We start from the raw sequence: 14,657 nt of genomic DNA, 5'->3' as shown, positions 1-14,657 counted from the left end.
CCCTCAATGATATAGGCCAGACTAGACATGCCACAGGAGATGATGTGTATAAACAACTAATGAGCCTGGCATTGAGGTTTCCCAAGAATCGTGATCTAAGACCCGTTAGCTGACAAGGAAAGAGCTGACCAACTGTCTAGTAACCAGTCCCCCTTTCTCTTTTCTTTTCATCTATCCTTCTGCCATAGCCAAGCAGCCCAGGAGATTATTATAGCTCTCTGGATGAAAATCTGAAGATGGAAATGATAGAGAAGCTTTTTGCTATGGATACTGAATCCAAGAATCAATGTAACACCCAGGTGAGTGACCAGAGAGAGAAATTCCCACTTTCACCTTCATCAGGGTCTTTGTGAATCTGGGAATGACTTGATGAAAGTGATCTGCACCATCTTTTTGCCCTCTTGTGACTGCCCACCCTTGTCAGATCCCTGATCACCTCTTGCCTGGGAACTATTGTAATAGTCTTCTGGTCTCCAGTCTCTCTTTTCTCTAATCCACAGCTAGAGTAATCTTAGTGCATGGTCTGACATGTCAATGCCTGAGTTTCCTGCTTAAAATTCTGTGGGCTCCCTATGGAATAAAATACAAACTCCTTATCCTGATATCCAAAACATTGATAACTTGGCTTTAGCCTTCCTTTTCACCTTATTTCATCTTCCTGTCCTTCCTGTATTGTACATTCCATTCTTTGCTGCCTGATCTAGTTCTGCTCAATCCTGTCTCCATGCAGTTGCCCAAGCTGTCCTCCATGCTTAGAAAAGATTCCCATCCTCATCCCTACCCTTGGCATCTCCCCCTTTTGAAATCCTTATCTTCCTGCAAGGTCCCGTTTAGGTAACACTTCCTTCATGAAGCCTTCCCCAATTCCTTCCTCCAGCAAGAACTTATCAAATTTATAGGATCATAGATTTAGGATTTCCTTTAGGGAAGGAAAGAGAAGGGACTAAGCATTTATTTATATAGCACTTCCTATGTGCCAGCCACATCAATTAGTATTTTTATAAATATTATCTTATTTGATTCTCAGAACAGCTATGTGAGGTAGGTGCTGTAGGTGAAGAAACTGAGACCAGTAGAGGTTAAGTGACTAACTCAGGGTCACACAACTAGTTAAGTCTGTGAGGTAGGATTTAAGCTGAGGCATTCCTGACTTCATTGAGCCACCTAGATTCCTCTTTCCTTGAACTTCTCTAACCATTCTGTTCTACCCCTCTTAAGAAATGAATCATTTTCTAAATAGGCTTCCATTGCTGTTATATTATATTGTAAGTTTCTTGAGGACTGGTGTTAGGTTCTTTTTTTATCTTTATTTTATCCCTCACACACTGATGTGCATTGAGTAGGTGCCTGTCAGTCAGTTAACAAGTATTTATTAAGCACTTTCTATAAAGAAAAATAGTCCCTGCCCTCAAGGACCTTACATTCTAACGAGAGAAGACAACACATAAGAAAAAGTTGAAAAGCTTGGGGTTGGGGGGTGGGGTGATACCTAAAATATTTGTCATCGAATTGCATTTCAGGACGATTACCTCAGGGGTGGGATGCAAGATGGATTGCAGAGGGGCAGAGCCAGAAAGGCAGATTACAGATGAGGAAAAGAGCCTAGTCTAGGATAGTAGTTGTAAGAGTCAACCACAGTTTCTTCAGATTCTTGCTATACCTTCTCCTTATTTCTATACAGACGGACTTCAATGAGCTGGACTTAGAGACCCTGGCTCCCTACATCCCCATGGATGGGGAAGATTTCCAACTGAGTCCCATCTGCCAAGAGGAACGTCCCCCACTGGAGAATGTTCAGCCCAGCCCTCAGGCCAATTTCAGTACCATGACCAGCATCTTCCAGCCCCTGGCCCCAACATCCTCCCATAGCTCCTTCATGCTGGACAAGTACCAACATCAGATGGAAAGCAAGAAGTCAGACCTGGACCCCCAGCCAATGTCATTCATATTCTTTGATGGCGGGAGCAAGATGACCCTACCCCCGTGCTATGGGCCTGCCAATACCCCACTCTCCTCCATGGGAGGGAGGTCTAATACTCAGTGGCCCCCTGACCCGCCGTTAGAGTATGGACCCATAAAGTGGACACTAGCGGATCAATATGCCAAATCTTTAAGGAGATCTCCCTCGGGGCCCCCTCTGCCACCACCCAATATCTCAATGTATAAGAAAAGGTAACATATTCAGCTTGTTACTGCTATTCAAAGAAAATTGTTATTGCAAAGAAAATTAAAAGTTCTAATCAGGGGCGGCTTGATGTATAGACACAATAAGTGGCCACCCTTTAGGAAAGATTTCAGGATCATTGTGAAAGAAACTTGGTCCCTCAAAAGTCTCTCTCTCATCTGTTTTGTGACTGTTTCTCTGCACTTCTATGCCTGAAGTGCCCTTAAACCTTTAGTCTACAACCTGAAATCACACTTAAAATGCACATCTCACAGGGAGAGAGGAAGCACAGTAACTTTTATTCACACCAAAGCATCAGTAAATCATCTTTTCTGAGAGTAGGGGAGGAGGGGGAAAGGTGAGAACATGAGAACCCTACATACCTAAAATGAGAAATATAGAAGGAATGCCAGGAAGAAGAGGGGTAAGACTCATGGAAAGGAGTAACTGGGTCCCCCAAAGATAAACAGTTTGCTTGAGGCCAGCTTAAACACCAATAACAATTTACATTGGTGGAGTAATTCACAATTTTCAAAGGTCTCTTTGTTGCCACATGTATAGCAAAGCTGGCAAAGCTTGTCTTTGGTGACCTAGATCTCTACTTTCTGTGTCCTTCTCCCACCTTTTGGAATCTCACTCTAGTACTTAGAATTTCCATGCCATCCTCAAGTAGCTCAAGGCTCCTCACAGTGACACCTCCACAGAGTCCAGGTTCCAAAAGTCATCTACCTATCCATTATAACTCATTGCCTCAATGGGATCATTCTTACTGCACTGCTGAAATCTCTAGTTGATCAAACGAATTGTTACCACAGGGTGAGTCACTGATGACTACCAAGACTTGGATGTCACCTTTTCAAATGAGATAACATTTGTATCAGTACAGTTATGTGGCACTTGCAAACCTTAAAGATGTATATATGTATGTGTATGTATATATGTATGCATGTATATACGTGCACATACATATATGTATATATGTACACACACACATATATATATATACTTCATCTTCATCGTTATTTTCAAAAGTATTTTCATTTTAGAAGGGCATTTGAACCTAATTCTTAATGGTGGAATTTCAGGCAGAAGGAAAGTAAGGAGGAGAACATCATTGCCAGGCAGCTTGAGGGGACGGACTTCCCACCGACTCTCAGATCTCACCACCTTTGTTTAGGCTGACTGTATCATGCAGTTAGAGGAGCCTTAGATATGTAGAGGGAACAAATGGAGGATGAAGCAGAATCACTCATGGTGGTTTTTTTTATTGTTTTTTTATTTTTAACATCTTACCAGAAAGAGGCCCAGATAAGAGAGAGAAATATTTATTTATTTGTATGAATTTATGATTTATATTCATTTATGTGCATATTTATATATATTTAAGTAGTAAAAGTTCCACTTATTTCACTTCAGAACTTAGTATCCCTGCTCTTTTAGTGTTAGGGAATCATAAATTTTAGAACTAGAGGGACCTTGGGGATCCCCTGGTTCAATCTCCCCTATTTGACGGATATGTTGACCGAAGCCAAGAGAAGTTCAGTGAATTCCCCACCAGAGTCAGTGCTTCTGACTTCCAGGCTAATGGTTTTGCTCACTTGCTTAGCTAAAGGGCTGCTCTGTCCCTTTTTGTCCCTGACAGTTTGGTGAAGGGATTGGGGCCACGAGGCCCAGATAAAATGAACCCAGCTGTGATTGCTCTCTCCAACAAGCTGAAGATGAAGAGGCAGCTGGAGTATGAAGAACAAAACTTTCAGGACATGAGCGGGGTGAGTTTGCCATAAGGTTGTCATGGGAGAAGGTGTCTATGAATATGTGTGCTGTATATGTGTCTATATATATATATATGTATGCATATGTATGTATCTCTATGTTTGTGTGCATATCTGTAGATATCTGTGTCTGTATCTGTGTCTATATCTGTATCTGCATCTGTAACTGTGTGTGTCTGTGTCTGTATCTGTGGCTATAACTGTATCTCTGTATCTGTATCTGTGACTTTGTCTACATCTGGGCCTTGCTTGTGTTAAAGTGACTCCAAGAAGACATGAGGAAACATACCTCCTTCATTTTGTTGGAGAAGTGGGAGACTTTGGTTATGGAATGTTGCATGTGATGTTAAACGTGATCGTTATGTCCACTGGTTTAGCTTGACTATTTTTTTCTCTCTCATAAGGGAAGGCATTGCAATGGGACCAGGGGGTAGATGGAACTCTATGGTATATATCCACAAATGACTGTGAAGTAAAACCAAAAAAAAGGAATCAATAAAACTTATAAAAGTAACAGAAGCATCTCCTTCCTGGCTTTGTGTTTTCTCCTCCCTTGCCCAGCATGGGATGCGGTGTTTGGTGAATGCTTGATTAATAACTACTCTGCTAGGAGAAGTTATGATGCTTTTTAGCTGGTGTCAGTCTCTGCTGAGATCCCCATCAGTGATCACATTAGCACTATGGGGTGGAGGAGAGAAGGAAAGAAGGAGGTAATGCTTGACTTCTCCCAGATTGAACTAGGGCTGTCTCACAATTACTCACTGGGCATAAAGGGGAAGAAAGGAAAGATGGTGTGTGCAGATAGACCCCACTGCCCTTAAGCTAAGAGTCTTCCATGCTGGTACAGTGCTTTTTCTGCATGGGAAGCAGAGGGCATGGTGCCCAGCCAATCCCATGACTTTGTTTGCCTCAGGGTTGATGTGCCCTTAGCATGGATCCCAATGATAGCTAGAACGAGATGATGGAGCTGCACCACCCCCTTGTCCTTGGCAGACTTCTCTTCCTTTGGCTAAATCATGGGTTTTCTGCTCTCTAATCCTAAGGGAGATTTGCCTGGCAACAGTGCTCCTCCCCTCATGTGGAAAAGGATGAAGAGTCTCAAAGGTGGAACCTGTTCCTTAATGCCGGAGAAATCCTTGAGTCTTAGTGTCCTCAATGGTAAGTGGCCCCATCTTAAGTTACCTAAAGTGTTCTGGTAGAAAGAGAACTAGATGGAACCAGGAGATTGAGCTCTGTGGCTGTATATACGTGGGCACCTCGTCAGTCAAATGTGAGGATTTTTTACCCGCTCTGCCTCACTCACCAGGGCACTCTGGGGTTCAAAAGAGATCACAATGTAAAAGGCTTATGGAATATTAAGAAGACTAACAAAATGTAAAGCATTTTTTCTAGTTATGTATTTATGTCTTTAGAAAAGCAAGGCAGACCCAGTGAAACATTCTGGTGTCCTCCATACTGACTGCTAAACAGCCTTCTTAACCCAACCCAGTCAAGGGCTACACGACTTACTTCTGCTATCCTGCCACCTCCATCCCCCACCACTGTTGTCTACTTAGGAAGTTTGGGATCCTAACTCAACCTCAAAAGTCTCTTCTCAAAGGTCATAAATGACCATTCCTGGCTTTTATCTGGTATACTTTAAAAGCCGTGGATACAATGTCAGGTTCAAATCCTGCCTTTTCCAAATGATCTTGGGCAAATGGTGCTATCTTTCATTTAATCTATAATACACTGACATAGTTCTGGACCTGGAGTCAGGAAGACCTGAGTTCAAATCCTACCACTGGTATACCTACTACTGGATGTATGAACCTGGGCAAATCATTTGACCTCTCTTAAACTGAGTTCTGTCATCTCTAAAATGGAGATAATAATGCACAACTCCTGGGGCTGTAGTGAGGATAGAGTGAGATATTATCTGTAAAGTCCTTTGCAAACCTTTAAGTACTGTGTAAATGCCAACTATTATCATAGTTGTTATTTTATCTCTGTGTCCCCTTCGAGCGATAAATCCTATGGTTCCATCCCTGCACAGGGATTCGAAGCTCCTCCTTCCCAATCACATTTAGAAAGATCAGCCTGACAGATGAGCCACTTGCTAAAAAGCAGTTAGAAGAGATGGTGGTGCCCTTTGTACTTTCAGGTTTAATGGATTCTTTTAGAAGTCTCTAAGGTGCAGAGACTACCCAGGGAGGTCAGACTTTTAAAAGGACGCTCTTCTGTACATCACCTCCTCTCATTAGACCATAGTCTAATATGCTTTGGTCTGAGAGGGAAAGGTCATTATAATTGGATAACAGTCCTGCTCCCCTCCACCCCACTCCACCCTTGACTTGAATGATGTCTATACCCATTCCAGCCACAGCATACTCATTCTCAAGCATTTTTTATTTCAGATGAGTTTGTCCATAATCCAGCTCTGGGTCTGAGCCAGCCCCTAAGCCATCTGCCACCCCCCCAACCACCGACTTCTGTGGGCCCTGGGGAAAATCCAAAAGTGATCTACCCTCCCCAGTTTTATGCTCCCCACTATCAGGATTACAACGCACCATTGGTTCACAAGTTATCAGGTAAGTGTCATCCAATCATCCCAGGCCCATCTATAGGGTTCAATCAATGCAAAGAGGCCAGAGGGCTAGGAAAAGAACACAGTGCCTCATAAAATCATCATTGTTCAATAAATATTTGTTGAGAAATATTTGGAAAGGGCACTAGGCTTTGCATCACAAGAGATGTAGATTCAAATCCCACCTTTGAGACCTATTTGTGGTATGATCATAAGCAAGTCACTCAATTCTCTTTAGAGTTTCCTCTTTTGTAATCTGGAGATGAAAAATATGTGTTGTCTAGCTCACCATGCTGTTTGGAGAGTCAAATGAGCTAATAGACTTTACAAAGTACAATGCAATCTTTGCAGCTCTTTCTAAACGTCAGCTATTATTATTTGATTTATGGCCAAACACAAAACAAAAACCGTATGAAAATGATGACTTAGAAAAACACCATTCACTTTGTTGCTATTTTCTTTAATGGCATGTACTGCAAAAATAAATAAATAAATCTTCCTTTCAGTGTCTAGCACAGTATTGGGCATACAGGCAGTATTTATGAAACATTCCTGGAATGAATGGAAAAATTAACAAATATTCTGAGTCCCTGCCATGGAGATGGTTTCATACCTTATAATAGTAGCCTTCTGCAACTTCCGGTGGATGGGGGTCTGTATGATGTAACTGCTTGAAAAGTTAATGGAATCTGAGGTTACATGAAGAGAAGTTCAGTATTCAGACCACAGAAAGTAAGAGCCCTTCTTGTTAAAGCACATCTCTGGAATGTTCTTTTCAACTAAGCACTATATTTTAAGGACATTGACAAACTAGAGAGAAAACATACACACAAGGACAAGCTAGGATGGTCAAGGTTTGGAAGCCATGTCATAGGATCAATTAAAAACATAGAAGGATCCCTGGATTAGGAGCCTTGAGTGAATCAATAAAATGAGGGAGTTGAATAAGATGATTTCTAAGCTCAGGACCATCTTGCTTTTCCTCAAACTTGTCCTTCCAGCTCTTGACTCTATACTATACTATACTAAAATTCTTTTATAACATAACTTCTGCCTAGAGTATCCTCCCTCCTCATGGCCATACTCGGGACTCAGCTCAAATCCCACCTTCTGGTGGCCTTCCCCACTTCTGCTGTCTTCTCTCTGAGATTGTCCTTGTCTATTTTATGCAGACATCCATATGCACTATAGACGTCGCTGTTTGCACTTTGTCTCCCCATTAAAACATGAGCTCCTTGAGAACAAGGGTGCTGTCTTTGCTTTTCTTTGTATCACTAGTGTTAATTGCCATGTCTGGCATATACAGAGTACTTAATAAATGTTTGTTGATATTCCTTCAAGTTCTGAAACCCTGTGATTCCTTTGTTGAGTCTGAAGAAGAGAAAACCAAGGGGAGATGAGACAGCTATTTTTAAGAACTTGAAGGTTGTCATGTCAGAGTAAGAGTAGAATCCTGTGTTGTTCTGGAGGGCTGAGGTCAGTGAGTGAGAAGTTACAGGGAGGATGACTCGTGCTTGGTATTGGGAGGAATTTTCTAACAGAAGCCATCCAGCAAATGAAGAAGCTTCCTTGAAAATCAGTGTGGTTCTAATGTCAGCACCCTCTTATTCCAGGTCTGATATTGGGATAAAACAAGGTATTCACAAGTGACTGAACAAAGGGGGAGGTTTTCTTTACCCTAATATAGCATGGATGTAGATTCTCTAGACTTGGTCCTTTTTGATCCCCCATAATCTCCATCTTAAAATGTATCTGGTCTGGAAATCATCATAGTATTGTAACTCACATGATCTCAGGCAGCCACCAAGTCTGAGAAGCCCAGATGATATGGGACTGATGCATTTTTTGCCTTTTGACCAGAAAACTATATCAGAGAAGCTACTAGGGAAACTGTGGCTGAAGGATGTCCTGTGGGTATTATGTATGGGAGGAAACTGAGTCAGGGAAGCTCCAGTCATCAGAGGGAGGAAAACATCGGTCCTATCCCATTACCACCCCTTGGTGGCAAGGTCCTAGGGATCTGCTGGAGAACTTCCCACCATTTAAAGGCTTATAGGACTATTATCACTATTGGTCATACTAAGGGAGAGACAAGGGAAATGAGCAAAAACAGAACAACAACAAAAAAAAACTTGAAGAGCAAAACCCAGAAACTCTCGGCCTTTCTTTCCCCTTTCAGAAGGTTCAAGTCTTACATCTTTTACTGGCCAGTATTCCTAGTATGGGCAGTACTAAGGGAAAAAGGGGAAAAATGTGAAGAAGGATAAAAGGCATGAAAACCAGGCCCTTCCTCCCCTACGTCTCCCCTTCAGAAGGACCAGATCTCAGTCTCAGTCTGGTCCATGTGATGAGTGATGTTTGAAAGTTCAGTGTCTCCTCATGTAAACTGCTGAGGGTGAATCACAGGAGCACTGAGAACAGCAGAATCCCATCAGAGATAATGCTACCTCCAATGCAATTGCAGATTTCTTTTCCTGAGGTAGGTAGATGGTGATGAGCATCTCCAGGAATATTAGGGCCTCTCTATAGACACTTCCAGCACGGTCAACAATTCTTTATCCTGCATCAGGATCATCTGTAGTAAAGTGGCTAACAGACATAAGTCTCCTGCATGGAACCTGTCCTGGGCTCTAAGTTGATACTGGGACTGTTCCTGTATTGTTGCCACCTGCTCAACATTCCCTGGCCCATCTGCCAAAACCTCTTCCTCCTTGAGAGTACATCAAGGAATGATACAAAATCTTTGCCCCCTTAGAGGTCTCTGGGAGCAAAATCTACATAGTACTCTGGAGAAAATTTTCTTCTACCCAAGAGAAGTTCTGGGAATCACATTTTCAGTAGGGTATTGATAGGTGGGAGAGCATTCAGAGAAAGGTGACCTTGAGTTCATTCCATGTAAAGACAAATTGAAAGAACCAGAGATGAAGACTTCATCGGGGACATACTAGCTGTCTTCAAGTATTTGGAAGGCTAGCACATGGGAGAAGGATTATTAGATTGGTTCTGCTTGACCCTAGAGGGCAGGATTGTAAACCAGGGGTGGAAGTTGGAGGGAGACAAATTTAAACTTGTTAGTAACAATTATAGGTATCCAAAAGTTAAGTCATATCAACAAGCATTTATTAAACACTTACTGTATGCCGGGCATTATGCAAAGTAGTGGAGACACACAGAAAAGCAAAAACAGTCCTTTCCCTCAAGGAGTCCATGGTCTAATGGAGGAGACAACATACAAGAAACTGTGGAACTAATCTCAAGGAAGGCACTATGATGAAAGGATATTGGGAGAGGCTCCTTGCTCAGATTTGAAGCAAGCTAGGAGATGGATATGAAGGCAGAGAGCATTGCAGGCATGGGAGACATCCAGGGAAGAGGAAGAGTTGGAAGATAGGATGCCGTGTGCAAGGAGGCTGGTGTTGGTGGAATAGGGCTGCCTGGAGAGATAGTGGCTTCCCCATCATTGGTGGTCTGTAAGCAGAGGCTGGTTGATCATGTTTTAAATATATTTTAAGAGATTTGTTGGGGGGGGGGGGCAGAGTGTGTGCTATGAATTGGCCACCAAGGCCCATTTCTGTCCCAAATTGATTTTGTAAACAGGGGAAGGGCAGGGGAAAGGAGAAAGAGAATGAGCATTTAAATAGTGCCTACTGTGTACCAGGCACTGTGCTGATTTACAAATATTATCTTGTATGATCTTCACAGCTACCCTGTGAGGTAGGTGCTGTTATTATCTTCATTTTACAGTTGCAGAAACTGAGGCAAACAGTGGTCAACTGATTTGCCCAGGATCCCATAAGTAATAAATGTCTAGTCCCATAGTTAATAAGGCTAGATTTGAACTCAGGTCTTCCTGACTCCAGGCTCTCTATCTTCAGGCAAGATGAGAGAAAGAAAGATGCATAATGAGCTTGTGTCATAGACATAACAACAACCTGGAACATGTGAGAGAGGCCTAATTAGTTCAAATATCCCACCTACCTGTCCCCAAGCCACATTTGTCTTTCTTTGCCCTGAGAGCAGGCACTCAAAACTTGTTGGACTGCATTTTTTACCCACTCCAAAGTGGAACAGCCAACCAGATTCTCTCAACAGTGAAGATGGTTCCAAGGCAGAGGACTGGGTTATCAGGCTCCTGAAAAATAGAAGAGGCAGCTCTAGAGCAAGGCTTACAGTGTAGGGGGCACAAGGAAGGATCAGCAGCTGGTCAGCTCCCTTCCCTGACAGTGAACAAGGAGAAGGTGCAAAGCTAGGGGTTCTGGGGTTCAGTTCTCTCTCCCCCTTCCCAACCTGCCATCCTTCAGGATGTATGGGTGGAGTCCCCTCTTCTCTGAGAAGCCTCCCTAGAGTACACAGGCCAACAGACCGGAGCTTTCTGTTTTCAGAACTCCTCACATTTAGTATCAACCTCAAATGGAAACAGAGGTCCCTAAGCCACACAAAAAGATCCCTGTGGCCCATATACTGACTTAGAAAAACTCATATTAACGTTATCTGTGTTCTGTGGTACTTTTATTATGTTAAATATTTCCCAATTATATTTTAACTATATTACTATACTTTAATTTATATTTTAATCAGTTTACAGCAGTCATAGGGAATGTTTCCAATCCATTTGACATCTCTGGTCTGAACTGCACAATTATTTTAGCCTTAACATATATTGTACTTTATACTGCTTTCTCTTTTCTGTGCTAGTTTTATCTTTACTTAGACTCTGTGCTCCTTGTGATAGAAGAGACTGGGTTTTCTCCTCTCCCATCTCACACAACCCCTAGGACAAAGCTACGCAGAGAGTTTGAGCTCTTTCAACTGGGTTGCAAAAAGACACTGACATCAAGAAAGGAGGAAGATTCCACCCTAGAGAGTCTAGTCTGCGCCTCCATGGGACTTTGGGAGGGATGTGAGGCCCAGGACAAAAAAAAGGACCCAGGGAGGAATAAGAGGACAGAGTTAAGTCCTGCAGTATCCGCCAATTCCTTTAAGAGCTGGGCACCATGATGGCTGGGTATCCTAGGGAGGAAACACACCATCCCCCTCCCTAGGGCAAACCCAGGTTGCTCCACCCTAATTACAGCTCTTGAGAGTTGGTACCCAATGCTTGTTGAATCAGTTTTTTTATCCACTCAAAAAAATGGTCACTAGAGTTCTTTTTTCCAAAGGTGTTTGATTTCATACTTTTTCTTCCCCAGGCATGACAAGTCGGCTTCTTGGTCCCTCGTTTGAACCTTATTTGCTGCCTGAATTGACCAGATATGACTGTGAGGTTAACGTCCCTGTCCCCGGCAGCTCCACGCTCCTGCAAGGGAGTGATTTGCTCAGAGCCCTGGACCAGGCCACTTGAACCAGGGCCAAGCGGTAGCAACCCCTGCCTCTGCCAACACTCTTTCAACAACGTCAGTTTCTAAGTCTATTTTTGCAACTAGATGATATTTCTAACACCAAAACACTTTCTACAAGATGTCCTTAACATGTCGAATTTGTCTACGTCACCAAACAGTGGCCTTTCTGAATTTATTCACTTTATAATCCATGTTTAAAAGAGAAATATGTTTGTTTCAGCTACTGTATTTTTCTCTCCTTCAGTGAAAATGTTTAAAAAGTTTATATGATCTTATTTCCCTGTTCCCTATTACTTCTAATTTATAGTCACCATGGATTTTTCTGCAATTTCTATACTAACGAGCTGCGGTGTATATTTGTGCCTCTAGAGAGAAAACACTTTGGCTCCATTTTCTTGCAAAGATTTATCTTGTGTTGTTGTCGCCAAAGATAAGTGAATCAAAAACAAGTCTGCTCCCAAACTGTGGTTCATGGTTCCCTCAGTCCCATTATCTGTTCTCTCCTTCCTAGCATTAATGACATATTGTAAATGTAATGTCTTTTTTTTTAAGCTGACTATTCTCATTATGATACCGTCTGTTGGAAACAGAAATGTGAAGAGTGAGCTGCAGTGTTTGTGGTTATCTGTGAAAGTGGCCCAGTGTAGGTTTTCCTCAAATTGTGTGGCGTTTTGTTTCGGGGGGCTCTTTTCCATTTGGTGGCTTGGTGTTTTTATTTTATTATTTGTTATTATTATTATTATAATACAAAAGCATACCTGAGGTTTGTATTTTTTTTTTAAGAAAATTGATATCTGGGTTAAGTGTTTATCATATATATTGGTACTTTGTTATATCGAAAAACTTCAAAACTGAAATGGAGTCCTGCTCAGAGATCACTTTAAGAGCTTTTTTTTAAAAAAAAAAAAAAAACCCGTTAATGTTATCTCTCCTGGTGTTGCTGATATTACAGGATTGTACATATCTTTCCTGTAGGCTGGCACTAACATTGCTTGCTAAGTGTCTCTCCTCCACTGTTAGCTCTTTGTGTCTCCTATCTGCTCTAGGCCTGACTACAAGTCAGTCAAAAGTCAGCAGAATCATTACACTTGATGCATTAAAAGACATATCTCCTTTATATTTTAAGTATGTATTATGTATACATTATTATAATTATAACTGTTATTATGCTGGGCCTGACGTCATGGGGTGGGGGGTGGGGAGGAGGCTGGAGAAAGCTGAGGGGGGGGGGAGATACAACTTTTCTTAATTTCTTGGGTTTTGTCGTTGTTTATAGCCCTTCAAGTTGCTGAAGTGAGGTGACTCTAAGGGCATTCCATCTGAGGTATTAGGGTGCTTTCAGGACTGCTATTAAAAATGGCTTTCATGTGGATTAAGGAAAGGAAGCAAGATTCAGAAACGAGGTTTGTTACATAGAGCAGGCCAGCTTCTTGGGGTGACACCTCTGCATGGGCACAGCTCAGTTGAGGATCTAGGTGAGGACCCTCGGAGGAGCTGGGGCCCGCTGTGTCCCCAGAGAGCCTAGGCAGTCTGCGGTCAGGCTAAACTGGAAGGGAGGGCAAAGGGCCACCCTGGACCCAGCTAGGGAGAGGCAAAAAGGCTGAAATTCCTGCTGGTTTCCTCCCTGGAACTGCCCACTCACTGGTAACCAGCCTACCTGGCAGCTTCCAACCTCCTCTGTGTTCTCTACTCTAACTTGCACTGACTTGCTCAGAAAGGGAAGCACTGTAACTGAGTGAGTGTTCTAGAAATACTCGAATTCACTGTATATAGGTAAGCTTACTTTTTTTGGTTTGAATACACTGAACATTTAGAACCTTTTCTATCATGATGGGTGCATTGAAAAAACTATTAAAAGCAAACACAAGTATGAAAAAATCACACCAGACCATGATTTGGTGAACCTGGGAAGACTTGTCCAAAACAAAAATACAAAGGAAGTTAACTGTAAAGAGGAAACTTGAGTGCAACGTGAATGAATTTCACTAGTATTCATGTTGGATGAGTATTACTTTGGACAAAGCAGCCTTGACAAACCTGCATACTATGTGAGTACTTGAAGGGTTATTGACACATGAACTCATGTTTTATTTCTGTCTCTGTTGCTTCCTCATTAAAGGGCATTTTTTTTTACCCTTGCAATTTTACTAAAAACACTCTTGAGAACTATTCTAAGCTTCATATTAACCTGACCTGTTGGCATAGAGACTTCATAAACTATTATATTGTTGACTTCTTACTGATGACATTATAAGTGTATGAGAACTTTAACTTTATAAGGAATTGTATTTTGCCACTGACACCTTATTAAAGTATACTGATCCTACCACTGTGGGTGGCTCTTGCTTACTATGGATCTACCATTGTAAAATGAAGTATTTATTAAATTATTTCTAGAAAACTAAGGTTTGCAATGATTCAACCAATTCAATTCAAGAAACATTTATTAAGTGTCTGCTGTGTGCAAGGTACTGTCCCAGGGATTGGGTACACAAAGATAATGAATGAATCTCAGTCCTCAAGGAGCTTAAGATGTTTTGCTGAGGGTCAATGTTGTGTGCATGAGTTAGCAACTACTGCGTATGCATGAGTTAGCAACTACTACGTATGCATGAGGCAGTGCAAAGTGAGTTCAAAAGGAAGAGAGTGCTAATGACTGAACAGATCAGGAAAAACCTCCAAGGGAGGCTTTGAAATAAGCTAGGAGTTCTACCAGAGAGAGGTGAGGAGGGGACTGACCCATACAACATATTCAACAGGTAGCGAGTTGGCACTCGCCTTCAGGTGACCTGAAAGTAAAGCCTTCAATGCTTCAA

General features: G+C 42.1%; 1 protein-coding gene across 2 annotated transcripts in view; it reads left to right on the top strand.

Moving 5' to 3' along the window:
* The window catches only part of EPAS1 (endothelial PAS domain protein 1), a 107,110-nt gene extending 92,943 nt beyond the window's left edge, over window positions 1-14,167 (top strand). For both annotated transcript variants that reach the window (XM_072635704.1, XM_072635705.1), the window contains exons 11-16: window positions 189-299; window positions 1,682-2,172; window positions 3,807-3,933; window positions 4,980-5,094; window positions 6,333-6,506; window positions 11,692-14,167. In XM_072635704.1, the coding sequence (XP_072491805.1) occupies window positions 189-299; window positions 1,682-2,172; window positions 3,807-3,933; window positions 4,980-5,094; window positions 6,333-6,506; window positions 11,692-11,843 (1,170 nt within the window). In that variant the 3' untranslated portion in view covers window positions 11,844-14,167. The remainder of the gene's footprint in view (window positions 1-188; window positions 300-1,681; window positions 2,173-3,806; window positions 3,934-4,979; window positions 5,095-6,332; window positions 6,507-11,691) is intronic.
* The last annotated feature ends 490 nt before the right edge of the window (window positions 14,168-14,657 follow it).

Source organism: Notamacropus eugenii, chromosome 1, assembly GCF_028372415.1.
Source record: "Notamacropus eugenii isolate mMacEug1 chromosome 1, mMacEug1.pri_v2, whole genome shotgun sequence".
Classification (NCBI taxonomy): domain Eukaryota; kingdom Metazoa; phylum Chordata; class Mammalia; order Diprotodontia; family Macropodidae; genus Notamacropus; species Notamacropus eugenii.
Note: the sequence above shows the minus strand (reverse complement) of the source record. Positions and strands in the feature narration are given on the sequence as shown.